General features: G+C 50.3%; 6 protein-coding genes across 6 annotated transcripts; 4 read left to right on the top strand and 2 right to left on the bottom strand.

Moving 5' to 3' along the window:
- Positions 1-170: 170 nt before the first annotated feature.
- On the top strand, positions 171-944 carry N7508_004811 (WD40 repeat domain-containing protein; the record flags this gene model as incomplete). The annotated part of the gene is made up of 1 exon (XM_058462877.1): positions 171-944. The coding sequence occupies one exon, from the start codon at positions 171-173 to the stop codon at positions 942-944; it is 774 nt and encodes a 257-aa protein (XP_058319355.1).
- A 679-nt stretch (positions 945-1,623) lies between these two features.
- On the top strand, positions 1,624-2,987 carry N7508_004810 (lactate 2-monooxygenase; the record flags this gene model as incomplete). Its single annotated transcript, XM_058462876.1, has 4 exons — positions 1,624-1,832; positions 1,883-1,904; positions 1,958-2,600; positions 2,650-2,987. The coding sequence occupies 4 exons, from the start codon at positions 1,624-1,626 to the stop codon at positions 2,985-2,987; spliced, it is 1,212 nt and encodes a 403-aa protein (XP_058319354.1).
- Positions 2,988-3,128: 141 nt separating this feature from the next.
- Positions 3,129-6,528, top strand: N7508_004809 (lipase family protein; the record flags this gene model as incomplete). The annotated part of the gene is made up of 2 exons (XM_058462875.1): positions 3,129-3,419; positions 3,466-6,528. 2 exons carry the CDS (start codon positions 3,129-3,131, stop codon positions 6,526-6,528), a joined length of 3,354 nt encoding a protein of 1,117 aa, XP_058319353.1.
- Positions 6,529-7,035: 507 nt separating this feature from the next.
- N7508_004808 (uncharacterized protein) lies at positions 7,036-7,926 on the bottom strand (the record flags this gene model as incomplete). The annotated part of the gene is made up of 2 exons (XM_058462874.1): positions 7,036-7,715; positions 7,767-7,926. 2 exons carry the CDS (start codon positions 7,924-7,926, stop codon positions 7,036-7,038), a joined length of 840 nt encoding a protein of 279 aa, XP_058319352.1.
- A 6,098-nt stretch (positions 7,927-14,024) lies between these two features.
- N7508_004807 (DNA repair ATPase SMC5) lies at positions 14,025-17,818 on the bottom strand (the record flags this gene model as incomplete). The annotated part of the gene is made up of 6 exons (XM_058462873.1): positions 14,025-15,158; positions 15,206-15,333; positions 15,383-15,455; positions 15,507-16,397; positions 16,450-17,361; positions 17,426-17,818. 6 exons carry the CDS (start codon positions 17,816-17,818, stop codon positions 14,025-14,027), a joined length of 3,531 nt encoding a protein of 1,176 aa, XP_058319351.1.
- Positions 17,819-18,011: 193 nt separating this feature from the next.
- Positions 18,012-18,379, top strand: N7508_004806 (uncharacterized protein; the record flags this gene model as incomplete). The annotated part of the gene is made up of 2 exons (XM_058462872.1): positions 18,012-18,122; positions 18,194-18,379. 2 exons carry the CDS (start codon positions 18,012-18,014, stop codon positions 18,377-18,379), a joined length of 297 nt encoding a protein of 98 aa, XP_058319350.1.
- Positions 18,380-18,412: the final 33 nt, after the last annotated feature.

The raw sequence follows: 18,412 nt of genomic DNA, 5'->3' as shown, positions 1-18,412 counted from the left end.
CAAAATCATCAAAAAACCACAATTCCCCCCAAACACCAAATGACTCCCCCTCCGACTCCTCCCATGGAGGAGTTAGTCCTCCAAAAACCCTCGATGGCCACACCGGCTGGATCTGGGACGTCACCCTTTCCCCCAATGGCGAAATCCTCGCTTCGGTCTCGAACGACATGATGATCCGCCTCTGGAACGCCGGAACCGGCCTGCAGCGCGGCTCCGCCAAAGATAACGGCCATTCCAGCTGGGTGCGCGCTGTTCGCTTCTCGCCGATGGGCCGACTACTCGCCACCGCCTCGGATGATATGTCTGTTCGCATCAGCGACGCCAATACCGGCTTCACCTATCGCATGCTCAAGGGTCACACGGGGAAAGTACGCGCGGTCGAGTTCGCCCCTGATGGTCGAACTGTTGCCTCTGCTTCGGATGATTCTACTCTTCGGTTATGGAATCCCAGTTCGGGCGCCCTGCTGAAAACATTCTCGGGCCATCTGGGTTGGGTGCGTGCTGTAGCTTATTCGCCCGATGGAAAGACTCTCGCTTCGGTGTCAGACGATAACTCAGTCCGGCTTTGGGATGCGGCTTCTGGGAACCAACTCCACCAGATGAATGGGCATTCAGCGTCTAGTCGGGCGGTGTGCTTTTCTCCCGATGGTCGGCTGGTTGCCTCTGGGTCGCTGGATAAGACGGTGCATATTTGGGATACGGCTTCTGGGGCTCTGCTTCATGTTCTTGGTCATTCGGGTCCTTTGCGCTTAATGGCTTTCTCAGGGGACGGGAGATGGATGGCTTCTGCGGCGGATGACTTGACGATTCGGGTGTGGGATGCGTCGTTTGCATGTGTGCGTGTTGTCACTGGCTATTCGGGCTGGGTTCGGGCAATTAAACTCTCTGATGGACACATGGTCGTTTATACGTCGGATGACATGACTATCAAGATTTGGTCGTGATTTTCTTTTTTTGTTTGAGATACCCATCGTTTGTTTAATATATAATTTTTCACTTTGCTTTCTACTGTATTCCATTTCCATCAAGGTGTCCACACCCACATCGTTCGGGACTAGTCGATGTGATAGCTCTGTACAAGTAGCCAATAGGGTATATGGCGCTCGGGTCTTAGAACCTCGCCTACATATCACGAGAATATAGGATAGTTTAAGCGAGCCATTCTACAACAAAAGATAGTCCTTCACCATACGATCTAATTGATTTACCTGAGGCATCCAAAGATGGAGAAAGAAGTAGAAAAGTTTCAAGCAAAGACACAAAAATGCACTATACTCGCTTCGAGGACTTCGTATAGAAGTAATTTATTACTTCATAACTATGAACTGATTTATGAAGCCTGCTGTATCAACCGGGTTCCGGAACTGGAGGTATAGGGGGATAGGGCAGAGTGGGCTCGCTCGGTGAATAGTCCAAGTGATAGTACAATATTTATAGATACTAACACAAAGTTGGAGCTCATCAAGTCATAAAATATCAGACAATGACATCAATTCATCAGTGAAGTCCCAAAAATGAAGCTCAACGGACCTCGGTCCCCCGCATCAGCCTACCCGAATCCGGGGCGAGCTCACCAAGCTCCCTCAATCTCCAACACCCACCCCATAAACTCCTGTATATACAATGTCCGGCAATTACGGCAGCTACCAGACTGAAATCTATGGTAAGGGTGCCCTAATGGGCATTCTGCCCGGTGTAACTACCGACCCTCGCCTGCTCGAAGAACAAGCTCAAAAGGCCCTGGGAGTGCGCGCGTTCAATTATGTTGCGGGCGGCGCGGGTGAGAAAGCTACTATGGATAGTAATCGTTTGGCTTTTCGGCAGTGGAAGCTGTAAGTTCCAATTTTATGGTTGTACATGATATCGACTGACGATTTGTTAGAATCCCGAGGATGATGCGCAATGTACGATTCCATCTACAGCCTACAAAGTGATGTGCTAAAATTATGGCGTATAGATGCATGAACAAGACGTCTCAGTCGAACTCTTCGGTCAGAAATACGACAATCCCCTTATCATGGCGCCTGTGGGTGTACAAGGTATCTTTCATGAAGACAAGGAGACGGGTCTAGCCAGTGCATGCGAAGAAGTAGGCGTACCCTACACGATGAGCACGGCGAGCACGAGCACAATTGAAGAAGTGGCGACTGCGAACAAAGACGGGAACAGATGGTATCAGCTCTACTGGCCGAAAGACAACAATGTGACACTTTCACTACTGAAACGCGCCAAAGAGAATGGTTTCTCTGTGTTGGTTGTTACGCTTGATACTTGGTCGCTGGCGTGGCGGCCTGCTGATCTGGATAATGCCTATGTGCCCTTTATCAAAGGGGTTGGGAACCAAGTCGGGTTTAGTGATCCGGTGTTCCGGGCTAAGTTCGAGAGGGAGTCTGAATGCCCTGTTGAGGAGGATGTTATTGGTGCTTCAAGGGCGTGGGTCGGTGATGTGTTTGCTGGGAGTCCGCATGAGTGGGAGGATTTGGCTTTCCTTAGGACAAATTGGGAGGGGCCGATTGTGCTAAAGGGAATTCAGCATGTGGAGGATGCGAAGAGGGCTTTGCAGACTGGTTGTGATGGAATTGTGGTTTCGAATCATGGTGGTGAGTTTGGTTGTCTTTCATGGCTGAAGTTGATGCTAATATGTTCTAGGCCGCCAAGTGGACGGGGCCATTGGCTCTTTGGATGTTCTGCCGGAGATAGTCGACGCAGTTGGCGATCGAATGACGGTACTTTTCGACTCGGGAATTCGGACGGGATCGGATGTTATCAAGGCGCTGTGTTTGGGAGCCAAGGCCGTTCTGGTTGGTCGGCCGGTGATTTATGGCCTCAGTATCCAAGGCCGAGACGGGGCCAAGCAGGTCCTTCAGGGGCTTCTGGCCGATCTATGGCAGGGCATGGGCTTATCAGGCATTCGCAACGTGGGCGAATGCGACCGCAGTCAGATCCGTAAAGTTGTGTATGGAGGAGATGTGAAGGCGATGATGTAAAGTCAAGTCACATGTAAAGTGTTGGGCCAGGTACCGACCCTGTTGATCATATAACGTTGCTCTTAATTCATGTTCATATCTTAACTAAATCTCACACAAACACACTTATACTCTCTCTATGTATTCATATCATTCTGGACTATGATTGCAGAGAACGAACCCGAGATCCACCCGACTTCAGGCGCGACGCTACTCCCACGACCAGTGGCATCGCTGATCTCACTAATCACTCAGTCAACCTCCCTATCCCTACGCTTAGGGACATTCTTTGGTGGGGCTGCCCTAGATGGTGCGCGAGCCACCACTCTCACCAGCCTCGAGCTAAGCCGAGCCCTGGTGGAGGGCATCTTAACGAGAGCAGGACGCGATGTCGCGATCCGTAGTGGGGATGAACATGGCAGAACCGAGGCCGAGTCTCTGCTCGAGCGGAGTGTAGGAGAATCCATCCTGACTCCTTGCCCTGACTAACCCTGCCTAGTTGGCAACTTTGCATTCGACCGTGACCTCGGCTTCGTTTTTCGCAGCTGCGACGTTCCACTTCTCGTCGACGACTTTGGCGTCCGTTGCCAATCTCTCGCAGGCTCTTTTATCTACGTTGGATGCCATTCTTGGATCTACCGAGTCGTCCAGGGCTATTGCAGCTATTATCACGCTTATCAGGCGCGAGTTCAGATCCGTGGAGCCTGGTGCCAGTGCCGAGAATATTGGTGTTAGTGATCTACTAGTTGGGTCTTTGGGGTTTGCCTTGCTACAGCGATGGGGCAAGAAGAATACTGAAAGACATCTGCGCCAGAATGGCGGAGATGAGATTGTTTGGGACGTTGTCATCCTGGACAATGGTGCCCGAGCAGACGTGATCGGGTCTCACGAACTGCAGTTCGCCGACCCCAAGAATGAAGAGCTTGTACGACCTGGTAGTGCTTCATTTGTCGTGCCTGAGAATGGCGATGAAGCTTTTGGTGCATTCAGACGGTCCAGCACGGCTGAGACTTTTAACGGATCTCGTCTCTCCATTCCTCTGGATGGTCAACAGCAGGTATCTGATGAGGACATCCGCGCTTATATCCTGAGCCAGCTTCCTCATGGCTGCCATGCATCTATCAAATCAGAAGTCCTAACGGCGCGAACTATAACCGTCGACATCTACGACGATGATAATGCAGAGATTGCGGCACCGCCAGGAACAAAAATGGTAGAGGAAAGATTTCATCATGACATTGATTATGATAATGTAACAGACGGCCAGCGATGCTACCCAAAGCATACAGTGGTATTCAGGACTGCTTTCAACAAATCTCAAAGCACTGAGCTGCGACCTCATGGCAGTCCTACCGATGTACCTGAGCTCGAGCATTCTCAACAATCGCCAGGAAAGGCATTTCCCAGTCTTCCAGTGAAATCGCATCACGATCGGTCGCACTCACACCCTGATATCACAAATGGAGGCTTCAAGCACCTTGTGACAACTCCTGGCTCGCCGAGTGAAATACCCAAAAATGCAACGGGCAGAGGGTCATTCAGCAAATTTGCGCAAAAGGTCAAACCGCCTAGTTTTGACAGAAGTGACGGGAAGCGTCCAGCAAAGAAGCCATCCATAAAGTCGCCTACTTCTTTCACACTTCCTGTTCCTCGTCTGCCTCCTAGGCCAGTAAAAGGGACTGCATCTGTGAAGGAGGCGACTGCACGCGAAATAGCTGCCAAACCCGATCTCAAGAAGAGACAGACCGAGTCTATGGACTATCGTCCTGCCACACCTGTCCCGAATCGAGGCTTAAGAAGGTCGCCATTCCCTAATTCTCCCCAAAGACAATCACCGCAACAAACAAAACTCCCACCTTCACACAATCCACATACCCAGAGAGGTCCACGAGGGCACTTTGCAGTGCGCGAGAAGAGTCAGGAATCCCTTCTTACTCAAACAGACGCATTCTTCTCTCGTCGAAATTCAGATATACGCCCTGGCTCACCTGCCACGTCTCGGGCTCATGTTCGCAGTAGTAGCTCCATGTCCGTGAGTAGGTCTGAGACTGACGGGAGGATGTCCGCAAATGACAACCGACCGAGCTCATCGGCTATGCATCACAGATCCAACTCATACACTCCCAGTCTATATTCACTAGCGACTGCCGGGTCTGAGACATCGCTCATACTTGCACATCGACCTCGCAAAAGTACCTATGAGGATATGGAGACTATTCAGGCGCTCAATCGTGATGGTCTCGTCCCGGGGATTTTCCCTGAGAGACATTTCGTCCAGAACATCCGCCGATTTTGTCGTTTTTCATCTGCCTCTTACGGTTCCAATGCCCTCAAAGTCATGGGCGTACCAAGCGGCACAAAGACTCTAACGCCAGCCAGGTCAGACACGCACGAGCACAGCGCTTTCTCGGATTATGCCGGTCTTCCTCCCTCTACTATCCTCCTTTCTTCCTTTGTCGATCCAGCAGGTGGCTCTAACGCAGCCGGCGAGACAGAAACAGGATTCCCACTTGTTCACTACCTCTCCATCGACCATGACTCCAAAGCCGTGGTCCTGACTCTCCGGGGAACATGGGGCTTCGAAGACATCCTAACAGACATGACCTGTGACTACGACGACCTAGAATGGCAAGGCAAAAGCTGGAAAGTGCACAAAGGCATGCACGCCTCAGCCAAACGACTCCTCGAAGGCGGCGGCGCCCGAGTAATGATCACCCTCCGCGCGGCTCTAGAAGAGTTCTCAGACTACGGCGTAGTCCTCTGCGGCCACTCCCTAGGCGGCGGCGTCGCAGCCCTCCTAGCAACAATGATCTCCGAACCGAACCCTTCCCCAGTCGGCACATCCTTCGTAACAGCCTCCTACACACCAACCGCACGACCACCCCTCCTAACAGCATCAACAAACACCCCATTGTCCCTCCCCCCAACCTCTCCCTTACCAATTCCAACCGGCCGCCCAATTCATGTCTACGCCTACGGTCCACCAGCCGCAATGTCCCCTTTCCTGCGCCTCGCCACCAGAGGCCTAATAACAACAATCGTCAACGGCCAAGACATAGTCCCAAGCCTCTCATTGGGAATTTTACACGACATGCACACGGCAGCAAGCAGCTTCAAAGACGACGCCACTGGCGCGAAATCACACATCCGCCAGCGTCTCCGTGAATCACTCCGCCAGAGCATCATCCATAAATTCTACGTGAACCAGCCTCCGCTCGTTGTCAACGCTGGTGATGGCGTTGGCGAGGATGCCTGGGCGTGGAAAACGCTGAAGCTTTTGCGGGATGAAATGCGCGCGCCGAAACTTATGCCGCCGGGTGAAGTCTTTGTTGTTGAGACTATGCGTGTTTTGCAAAGGGATGCGTTTACAGTGCCTGATTTTGTGGGGGATGGGTATCCCAGGCTTGGAAGGCCTGCTACTAGGGTTCAAATTCGGTTTATTAGGGATGTTGATGCTTGGTTTGGGGAGTTAAAGTTTGCTAGTGGGATGTTGAGTGATCATAATCCGGCGAGGTATGAGACTAGTCTTGCTGCTTTGGCTAGGGGGGTTTTAGATGAATAGTTTGGCTTTGGTTGGGATATGGATATGGTTTACGATGGGTTATTTAGGCGTGATAATTGGATACATGGTTTGGCTCGTATGGTTGGGAAGGACATCTTTGGTGAGGCATTTAGGGCTCAGATAAGACAAGATCGCAATGTGAAACATTTTCATGTGAAACTACGGTATCTCAACCAGACAAACAGTACCGGGATACAGGTCTACTCCTATACGAACTATACAATGTACAACACACACAATGTTACAAGCACAAGTCGTCAATCATAGAATATACATTTCGAATCATAATTTTATAGTGTATAACCCAATCCCAACCAAAAAAAAGGGGAGGGAATCTTCGATGGTAAAAAAGAAATCAATCAAAACCTAGATCCAGGGTATCACGGCCTTACAAACAACGCCAGTTGAAACAAAAGGAACACCACCATCACCATTCTAACAAAAGAGACACATAACAAAAACAAAGAGAATCGAGGGGTTTTCTAAGATTCCATGGACTGCGCCGCTCTAAACCACAAGCGCGGTGGCGTTCGCAGAAACAGGGCGTCCAGAGTGACATCCACGCTCGTGGCGCTTCATGTTACTCCGTACGGAGAAGGCCTTGCCACACCCGGCATGTGTGCACCGGAAAGGCTTCTCGCCAGTGTGCGAGTGGGAGTGGATGCGCAGCGAGGAAGGGCGCGAGAAAGCCTTGTGGCAGGTGCGGCAGATATACCGGTCGTGGTTTTGCTGGTATGGTGCCGCAGTGGAAGGGGGGAAGTAGTGGTGGTGTTGCCAGGCGGGAGTGACAGGGGAGATGAGGGCAGATGAGGCGGAGTGCGAGTGCGAGTGGCCGTGGGCGTGGTGGTGTTGGGTTTGCAGGGTTGGCATTGGGGCTGGTACTGTCACTGGCGTGGCTGGGTTGAAGGTTGAGGCTGTTGGTGGGCGGGTGTAGTACATATGTTGGTGGTGTTGCGGGGCCTCCACTGGGGATGTGTAGGAGGAGACGCTGGGGGCTGGAGAGGCGTAGGGCTGAGCGTTGATGTGGATTGAGCTTGTGCTTGAGATTGAGGAGCGGTGGTTGGATTCCTTTGTGGTCACTGGCGAGGCGCGGCTTTGACCGTTGCCTGAGCCCGGGCGGAGGGGTGGTGTTGGGGGCATCTCATAGTGGCGGATGTCTTCACGGTGAGGTGAGAGACGTTGGCGCTCTGGTTCGGTTAGTATAATGTTTTGATATAGTATATGTCAAGAATACTCACTGGCTGAGTGCTGGCCGTCGGCACCCTCGAGGAGGGCAGAGATAGAAGGGAGCGAGCATTTTGGTTCCTCGACTGGTGGAGAGAGAGGAGCTGAGCGCTTGTAGTGGCTCGAGTCCTTGGGGGTATAGACAGTGTGAGAAAGGAGGTTGGCGAGATCCATGATGGGCGATGTGTAGAAGTCTAGATGGCGTTTCACATGGGGGAATCACACGAGGTTTATAGTGAATGATCGCCCGTAAATTACCTGATTTCCAATATTTTTATGAGACAGTCCGTTCCAAAGCTTAATTTAATCAATTTAATAATCCCAAAAGGAATTAAATCTTTTCTTTTCGGAGATTAACGTGGGGAATGACGATGTGCCTCGCTCTCCACTCTGAAGAGCCTATCAACGGCGTGGGATGCGCACTAACCCCAATGTGGGAGGTAAAGACCTCGGCTACGGCTAGTGCAGATCCTCTCTGCTTACCTGTCACATCGCCCCGTAAACGGTGATCTGATCGGCGAACTACAGAACAGATAGCAGGAAGTACCTCTGTGGACACGTACAATGTTCACTTCAGCATCTAGTCGGTTAAAATGGATCATCAAGTTTTATGATATATGGCTTATGAAATCTGGGGATGACACGGTTCAGGAGATCATTTGTCGCGTGGCTATGGGGAACCAACGGCGCAGGGATCCAAAGGGGAAGGTCACAAAGAAACACACTAACCCGATTGGGACCCATTCCGTAACCCGGGGGCCAGCGGCTCTAAGCGCTGAGAGACCTCGCTTACACAAACCTTACAATGCATGAAACCAGTACGTCCAAGCATACAGTACGGAGTACGCAGTACTGTATGTCCGTATGTCCTGTATCTAGTCATAGCCACAGTATGAATGCCACAGTTATACAGTACTTATGATCACCATTCAAGTAGCCAGATGTCTCTATAATTAAAGGATCTACAGAGTATTAAATAGACTCTATGCTACTATACACACTAATTCGGCATTTGCATCTGCTTATAGAAGGTGACAAGGCCAGACCCTGTCCTCCTGAAGATCCTCAAAACCGGATACGATCTGATCGGCGTTCTGGAACACTCGGGAGGGCCGTGCTCGGATTCTGCACGATCGGGGATTGGCCGTTAGAGGGGATCCGCGTCCCGGCCTCGTGGAAGCGAGCTCCACTATTTAGCCCTTTTAGCTGGGATCTTCATTTTCTACTCTGTATTCCCAACACATGTAATACATTGATATAGAAAGCAACTGATTAGTTTGAGCATATCGAAAATAGTATACTACGGTGTGGTCTACATGCAAATTTACTGTACTGTCGCCCGCATGTGATGGCTCGAGCGTGATCCGCGAGGCCCGGGGCGATCCTGGCTGATCGCCCTTTATTGTCGGCACTTGTTCGGGTCGCCTATTCTCAACTAAGTTTGGTGCCAGTCTTAGTTTTCCACAGCCACTAATTGGGGCCGTGGCTCTGCCCAGGGTAAATGGTTATTCCACTTTATATTATTTACTTTCTACCGTATATTAAGGAATCTAATCTCCCATAGTTTCCCGTCTGAGAAGCTTTACGTGGAACTCTATGATGAAACCAGGAATACGGGAAAAATGTGATCCGCTGGTATAGACTTTTCTTGAATGCTAATTGAAATGTTAATCCGGATGTTAATTCCAAACGTTAATTTCAAATGGTAATTGTCAGGGACATTTAGGGGCCGTCACATACGGCTCTTGCATCTACGTATACATCTGCTTTTCAAGTCAATAGTATGGACCGAGCTTCTTACACAGGGTGATCGAGCTATCCCCTTTAGGCCATAGATCCGGGTAGGCAACGGAGTCAGCCGTGATCGCTATCGTTGCTCCCGGGGCACTGGGCCCATGCCACGCGACTGTCTCACCCCCTTCCCCAAGATTTCCTAACACTTGCCCGGACTAGTATACGGTCGAGAATCAGTGGGGCTGGGATTCCACGCGAGATGGAACACATGGTACCCCTTTGGGGGGCTTATGGCGCATGGCGTATAGGCTGATGGCCTGAAGATATGTACAAGGTGTAGTGCATATATGACCAGTCGACTTCGGTTGCCTTGCGTAAGGTAAGGTTACCGAACACATGGCACTTGCATGTCCATGTCCAAGCGCATGGGCTATCACAAAGACAATTAAAATTAAGTTAATGACGACACTATACACACAGACCGGTGTTTAATTGAGACGCCGGAAACACTTAACCTTTGATCGGCGATTGGTAGATCCGATCTTAAGCTAACCCCTTTCGGAAGGTGCGGACTGGACTCGGGATGCAATATCCATGGGAATGTATGTACGCCCCTCTGGAGGATATTTATGATTCTTTGCTTTTTCCAAGCCTCCCTTTTATTTCACGTGGCATTTGAGCCGGATCCGGCATCAAGCCCGATGCACCTCCGATCATCCGGGATATTTCACATTATTCTATATTATTTTGTTATCTGGTATTACATTATTTTCACATTTACAGGTTCCATGTGGATTTCCATGTGGTTTGCTGAAATAGACCTGTCATCCTCCTTCCTATTCTGAGGGGTGGATCAAGATCCAGGGATAACCGCTGGCCATAGCTCCCTGTGTCCATGATCACCGCTAAGCGATGTCCATTTAGGTAATGTCTCCGATGCGGTCCTCCGCGTAATAGATATTGTTACGCGTTGACTTCGTATTTGGCCCCTTGTGCGTATAACCCGGCATATTGGTCGGTATGTAGATATTTGATTATTCATCAAATTATATTAATGTAATCTCTATGCTCCTGCAGGATCTAGGGCTACAGCACGAGTGGTCAATATCCGTAAATCCATAACCAAGACAGCTATATCTGTGCAGTATGCTGTAGCCTATTGTAGCCTGTACGATGTGATGGCTCGGGGTTCAGATCGCATCTTGTATCGGAAAATCAGGGGGGATTAATAATAGAAGGCAACCTAAACAAGCAAATAAGACCCTTAATCACCTGCTACAACCAGAATGCCAAACGAGGGGTGATCGACAGCGATCATCTATAATCTACATCTATTCCACATCCAAAACGGCGAATCTCAAAGGAGAAAGAAGGAGGGGGCGCTTTCGCGTCCACGGACTCGGGACCGAGACAAAGACATAAATAATTCAGGGCTAACTGCCAGACTGGGGACATGGACCGTGGGCGCTAGTGATGATCGAACTGTACGTTGAAGCGCACTAATTGTAGGCGAGACGGTAGTAGCGGGGAGGAAGCACGGAGTATAACAACTCGGCATGTCTTAACCCCGTGAGACGGTGAAACAACGACCTGTTCGTCAAGGGCCAGTCGATCACACAAATTAGAGCAGCTTGAGCCGGGATCCTACCGACCGCACCATGTCCCATTTTGGTATAAACCCCGTGTAGGATCGGCCGTGGGGCCTTGTCTGGCGCATGGCATTCTCCAATCGTAGCCTCGGCGAACTGACCTGGCCTCTCTCTTTTTCAATTTGCCTTATTCTGACATGCCTCACTGTTGACTATTTTAGGGAAGTTATATTGGATCTATCGTCATCCCGTTCAATGGTCTCCCCCTTTCGACTCGTATACGGACTTATACCCCATAATCGTCTTGCACATCCGGTCGATCTGTATCACTTATTTCTCGCTTACAGATGCATGTCACTTCTCGCCCCTTGGAATCTTGGAATCTGTCGCATTGTCCGCTTCCGCTCCACTTGGTGAAACATTCCTGTTGTAGACCAAATACCCAGAAGAAGCTATACTCCCGGCCACCTGGAGATCATTTGCTTACAATTCACTGACAAACCATCGACTCCTTCCATAATAAAGTTCACCATAGATTGCGGTCCTGCCTATTCGGGCTCTGTGCTGAGAATCCATCCAGCCACTTCTTTGTTGCGTGGCTTGACATAGCATGATTCATGCTTCGGCCTGAATTTCACGAATTCTCCCAACGGTTTTGTTCATGCCATGTGTATCTTGGCCGGATCCTGGCTCCTGGATCCTGTGGCTAAGGCTTCATTAATTAATATGAGTGATTAAACTTACTGGCAACGAGGTTGGGTGTGATATCCACACCTTCATGCACGAGACTCCAATTTCTCCAACCACTGATGCACTGTAAAAGTGCATGTAAACGTAAATTCAGACACAGATACAGATGCAGATGCAACTGCAAGTACACTTCGATGCAATGCACGGGGTGTCCGATCATCCACTCAGCCTTCATCCCAACCTACCTGCTCATGTACAATACAGCACTATACACATGCAATTCAGATCCGGATCAGGATACAGCCTCGTACGCGTACATGTACACTTCGCAAGGACATAGTACTGATCCCTACAGGTAGAGAACAGACCAATGCCATAGCCATGATCGTGTCACGGAGCATGACAATAAGCACCCTCCAGTACTCCGTACGGGATGCCTCGCATATGCATAGAGTTTACTGTAGTCCAGCACACTGATCACCACCAACCCTCCACCAGCACTAGCAGGTGATTCGGTGAAAACAATCCTGTCAGAAACCGAGCGCTAAAGGCAGATCCCACGCTGATCGAGTGGTTTTCATGGTCTTGTTTCATGCCGGCAATGGTTTCTTCCCTGGCACCGTCATTGGCCGGGTGTTTTGGTGTTTGAGCTCATTATTACATAGGTTGCATGCATTGCACATGGCTGGGATTGGACCTGGGTCTGGTAGATCATCCCACCGTTGCATTGTGGTGTTGAACGCTGTGGCGGGGTTGGTGCGTTGTTGGCGCGTCTACATGTATATATCCTTGCGAGGTGGAGTTTCCAACTTATATATATATATTGGGGCTGGGAGTGATTGGGTGGCTGTTGGGTGTGTATATGTCGACTTCATTTTCGAGGAATGTAGACTGGAAGGGGTGTGCGTAGGCAGTCTGTGTAGCAACAACTAGTTCTCATAATAAGTCCAGATCTGAATGCCGGGTGCGGCCGAGATTGTGTGACCGTGTGACGAGATCGAAGTGACACAGTTACTATGTGTAGTATGGCTATGTCAGTGCTGTTTGCGTTCTTGTATTATGGCGTACTGTAGCATCTTACTTTATCTAGTGATCAGTGCGGAGGGCCGTGCAAAAGCAAAGCAAGTCATGGATTTCGAGGATCGAGCGGTGTATACACCTAAGGAACACACCATTTGGGGGCTTAAAGTCAAAAAAATCGCGCATTGGTAACACCATTTAGGGCTATCTTTCAAGGATGTAGGCTACGATGATTGACTCGTAGAATATTGGGCCAATTATCCCCTGCGCAGTGTCGATCAGCCTTCTGCATGTACTGTACATGTAGGTAGAGACCTAGAGAGTGGTGACTGGTGACCGACTGAGGACGCCACAACCCGTAAATGCGGTGACTCAAAAGAGGAACAGAGATCCCGGCCACTCAAGGCTTCCGAAAGCCCCCAAAGCCAGGCAAATTAGAGTTGCTCTTAGCGAGATGCCCAATGTCGCCCAACGATTGGTGTGCAATCCTCCGGGGTGATCTGCGACGGAAACGCCCGCCGATCTACGGCCTGTGTGCCACGAGGATTGCGCTTTGTCCGTCCTCTTTGGTGCGAAAAATATGACCTGTACGGATGTCGCAGGAATGGATCAAGCTTACTCGTTTGGTCGAATCGTCCGATCCAAGCATGGATGTGAATCCTTTGATCGACTAAGAACTTTCTAGGCCGGAGCCCCCCGGTGCTATTGATTCAGGAGGAAAACTACGGTCAGTGGCTGGAACATATCCACCTTGCACTCATATCGGTTTGATCGACAAATGTGATCTCCGGAGCACTAGAGAGAGAGGGGTTAAACCGGTAATCCCCCCATGCTATCTTACTCTCCAGTTGCGGGTCTAAGTACACCTCCGATCCCTCCAACTACCGAGCACAGACACGGAGTGGCCGGCCATGCATGGGGCCAGCGAGGAAAGAGAAAGACGCCCGGAGCCGCAGTGTTTTGTATTGGACCCGCTCTTCTCCCAGACGGGCAGGTCGTGTCTTTGGTTCGGGATCTTCGCGAACCTCCATTTTTGGGTTCAATTTTATACAATGTCGGTCAATATGTTTCAATATTGGTTCTTATGTCACAGGCCTCATATAGAATTACTATGGTGGATTGCGTATAGGCGTATATGCACCTTGCTCCTCCGAAAAAGTAGCGCCGACCATGGCCTTGTTCCCGACCGAGAAAAAGCCGTCTTGGGTATCGCGAGTAAGCACAGAACACAGAACTTCGTTAAGCGTAAATATCGACTTGGCTGTTCCCTGGGATTCTTCTGGCTGTGCCGGTGTTCCCAGTTTTCGCGTTGATCGCCTTCATGTTGCGAATCGCCAGTTTGAAGTCGATCTTGCCATAGTCGTCCGGCATGTGCTCTCCACTGTAGATACAGAGCACCCGCATGCCACGCTTGTAGGAAAGTCCGTTGAGTAGCTTGGGTGTAATGAGGAAGTACTGTCCACCGCCGCTGCCACCGATGGGGCTGCCGTCCTCGTCGGTTTCAACATGCGCATCCTCACTAGAGGCACAAGCAATATCTACCAGGCGGCCGTGGACCATGCGCTCGTTGCGCGGGTCCATACCTTGGTTGATCTCATCGACGACACGGAACGGCGAGGCAGAGAGAGACTGAAGTGCCATGAGATAGAAGATGGTACTCACGGCTCTCTCGCCACCGGACTGGCGATGTGAATCCAAAAGCGACAGCTGTGCGTTCTCACGGAATTTGACATGGATCTGAATCGCCCACTGGTCAAAGTCGCTGCCACCAACCTCGTTTTCGGTCTCAGGCTCATCTTCCACCTTGTCTAGAGTGACTTGACCAGCACATCCGATTCGGTTGAAAGAATCGGCAAAGGCATCGCTGATCTTCTTGATGAGTGCGTCCAACCTGGGCTCCCAGTTCTTGCGGATCTCGTCAATTGCACCTCCAAGTTCAGTGAGCTTGTTTTGGAACGCGGCGAGTTTGGAGCGGAGCTTCTCAATCTGCTTCTCACGATCTTCGAATTCTTTGATCATGTGGCTACTACCGCCATGGGTAAGTTCCAGACGGGCCTTTTCTGAGTCGATATCAGCGTTGAGCTGGTCCATGTCATAATCAGCAACCCCTCCTTCCATCACTTCTTTTGCGTCGGGTTGATTGCGAGCTTCGCGGACAACGAGTTTTGCTTTTTGATTGACGGCCCTGAGCTTCATCGCAGTTTCTCTGACAGTGACGGAGGCTTGGTGAGCCTTTATGCTCTTCTCCTCTAGCATTCTGGCACAATCATCGTTGCGGTGCCGTAGGGTCTGAAGGTCTGAGCTTGCCTCCAAAAGTCGCACCTCCAGTTTGATGAGTTCCTCATATTCTTGGCGGAAAGCTTCGACGGCGTCCTGGTTTTGTCAGATACACGAAGCGCAAACTCTATTAGTAGACTTACGGCATAGTTGACAGTGGCCTCGGCCTTCAGAATAGAGAACTCGTCTTGCTTGTCCCGTAATTCGCGGACTGTATCTCGTACCCTCTCAAACAATGAAGTGATATTTTGAAGTTTAGCCTCTTGTTGAGCTGCAAGGCGTTAGCGAGCTGAATGACCATGGCCACGGGTGGTACAAACCGATCTTCTCGGGAATGGCTCGATACTGGGTGTAGGCTGTTTGTTTTGTGGTCTTTTCCCTCTCGATATCACGCTGTGGGATCCATTAGTGACTGGACTGTAGTGGGGGCAGAGATAAAAATACCATCTCTTGTTCATTTCGATCAATATCTTGCCTGAGCTTCTCCATGATAGTCTTCTCAGACTGAAGCTGGTCCTCAACCTCTTTCAATTCGTCCCTCCACGTGTCAATATTCTCCTGGTATTGTCGCCTGAGACTGACATCCACAGGCTGTGACGTCCACACCTGAGCAGGCTTGATTTGCCGAACCCGCGTAGAAGTCGCGCTGGGGCCGTATTCCCTTCGTCGATTCACTTGGTAGGTGTTCTGACCGGACACCCACGAGCTCAATGTACCATTCTGCAATTGGTTGAATACATTCTCTGGGATGTCTGTGAGTCCGATGGGAGTGGAGTGGAGTGACTTTTCGCTGCAAAGCATAGCAATGACAGGTTCGGGGCCAGTGAGGAAATCCTTCGCCCATCCATCAAATCCCATTTGGCGAATTTGATCATCGGGCAAAGGGGCCCTCATACTATCCAGTGACATCGAGCATGTGCGGATACTGACATCATGAAGGCGCAGTTCTCCATTGAGCGCCCTCTGCAAGGTGCGGAAATCGTTCCGGGTCTGTGTGGTGAAGGATGTGAAATCCGTCTTCTGGAACAAGGATTCGACGGCATTGGCATAACTTGGGTTGGTGATCGAGCAGGTCACGATGGGTGGGCCAAAGACTTCTTTTTCAAACCTATCTTGGTTTTCAAGAAGCCATCGGTAGGCCCTCAGCGAGTCCTGAGATGCCATTTTCAACTTGTGTTCTTGTTGGCCGGATTGCGAGTTGAGATTTTTAATCTGTTGTTCAGCTTGATTGATTTTCCTTGTCGTCTCGTTGCCTTGATTAATCAGTGGTTGCCGTCGCTCCTTGATCTCTCCAGCTTGGGCTATAAGGTCACGCTTCTCAAGTCGTTTCGCTCTCTGTTGTCATTATCAGTCTATTATTCATGTAAAGTTGTGCGTGATTCCTTACCAAGCTTTCATTGAAGAAATCCGGATCGAACTCGACAGGCTCTTCCTCCAACTTGCGTTGGAGCATCTTGATATTTTGCTGGGCATTTGCTGCTTCCTTCTTATGTGTCACTCCCGTCTTTCTTTCGGCCTCAATCTGACCAGCGAGGTCCTTGATTTTGCCGTCATATTCATCGATTTGTGTACCGCGCGTGGTGGCAAGTCTGGACGCCCGTTCGACCGAGTCTTTTCTCTGGCTCTTGACATTGTTTAACTGCTCAATGTAGGATTCTTTGACAGTGAGTGCACGGAGTGCAGGCTCCAGATCTGCCTTGAGCTGCTCGTGTTCCTGCTGTAATTGAGCTTTGGTGGCTTTCAGGACCTCGAGAGCCGCATGTCCTTCTTTGTATTCGACAATTGGGCGCAAAAACTCGAGAATCTCGATTTTTCTTTTGATCCCAGCTCTCTGGCGCATTCTCTCGACATCAGCTCTTTGCATTTCTTGGCGGTTTTCCATGTTCGCCAGCATATCCTTGTCTCCGCGGTTATCGATCTCCAGTTTTTTCTGCTGGCCTCTGAGCGTTTTCAGGGCGTCATGCCACTCAATCATTTCTGGGCCAGCTGCCGCTCTCTGCGTAGAACGGAGAAGATCGACTGGGGACAGTGCAGCGAACTCTGCAACTTTATCTTGAGGGAGAAATTGGCACAAGTTGTCGACCTGGATAGCAAATGACTGGGCCAGCTTCAGTACTTGTTTGTTAGATGCTGGCTCTCCGTTGATCATAAATGTGCTCTTGTTTCCATCACGTTTGATGGTTCGCTGAATGATGGGGTTGCGACCCATCTTAGGAGGTCCGCAGAGTTCAATCTCGATCGTAGCCTCTCGGCTGCCGTGTTTCACGAATTCGCCCTGATCTTTTGCGCGCCCGAGGTGCTATAATTGAGATTCCGTAAGTACTCATGCATGAATACGATGTGCACGCCAGAGTAAACCGTACCTGAGGTCCCCAGCCCAAGCCCAGACAGATGGCACAAACAAGCGTACTCTTGCCTGTTCCGTTTGGCCCAATAACCATGTTCAACTTCGGCCCTGGGAAGAATTCTGCTGATGTGTATGTGACAAAGTTCTTCACCTTGATGCGAACAATCGCACCCGGCTTGTAGCCACCGGGACCAAGCCCAGGGTGAGCGGCTGGCGGGATTTGAGAGGCAGATTCTTCGCTCTCCGATAATGAGCCTCCCTCCTCACTATCCTCTCCAGTCTCCGATTCATTCTCATCCGCGGGGTTAAGGCGGGGGCGCTTGTTGCTCGATGAAGAGGTGTACGTGGGTTCGTCGCTATCTTCATCTTCGGTGTCTCGGCGACGACGCGAAATATTTGGTGACGACATGATAGACGAAGCCCTCAAATTGTTGAGGGCCACTCATGGGCTGTTGAATAACAAGTCTTTGATCTTGAAAGTGTCGCAACGCGAGGGGGACGCGTCGGGGAAGATCAATACTAAGCCTGCTTTGGGAAGGCGGTGATGATCAGCACATGGGAATAGTTTGATGGTGAACAGCTTCACCTCGATAGCAATCACCATGCCTCCTCCGAACATTAAGCGATTAGTCCTGACTGCTGCAGTCACTGCAATCACGATCACGGGTACTCTGTATGGTGCAGGTCTCAAAACCAATCAAGAGATTGCCGAGGTATGCGATCACTTTGCGGAGCTATCCAAGTCACTTCACTTACAATTCAGCTAATTTAACATTGTGATTAGACAGCAAAGCAACGACAAGAGTCTACTTTCGATGAACAAATGAAAGCACTACAAGGAATGCGCTCAAATCTCACGGCTCGGAGAGGCATCCTCGAGAACCAAATCCGAGACCTTGATGCCAGGATGCTGGAGAAGCAGCAGAAAGGCATTGGTGGAGACAAGCCACAGTCACCCAAGGAACAATGAGAGATATGAACCCAGCCCATAGAACGCAGTTCA

Source organism: Penicillium antarcticum (genome assembly GCF_028974205.1).
Source record: "Penicillium antarcticum strain IBT 31339 chromosome Unknown utg000005l_segment0_segment0, whole genome shotgun sequence".
NCBI lineage: Eukaryota > Fungi > Ascomycota > Eurotiomycetes > Eurotiales > Aspergillaceae > Penicillium > Penicillium antarcticum.
Note: the sequence above shows the minus strand (reverse complement) of the source record. Positions and strands in the feature narration are given on the sequence as shown.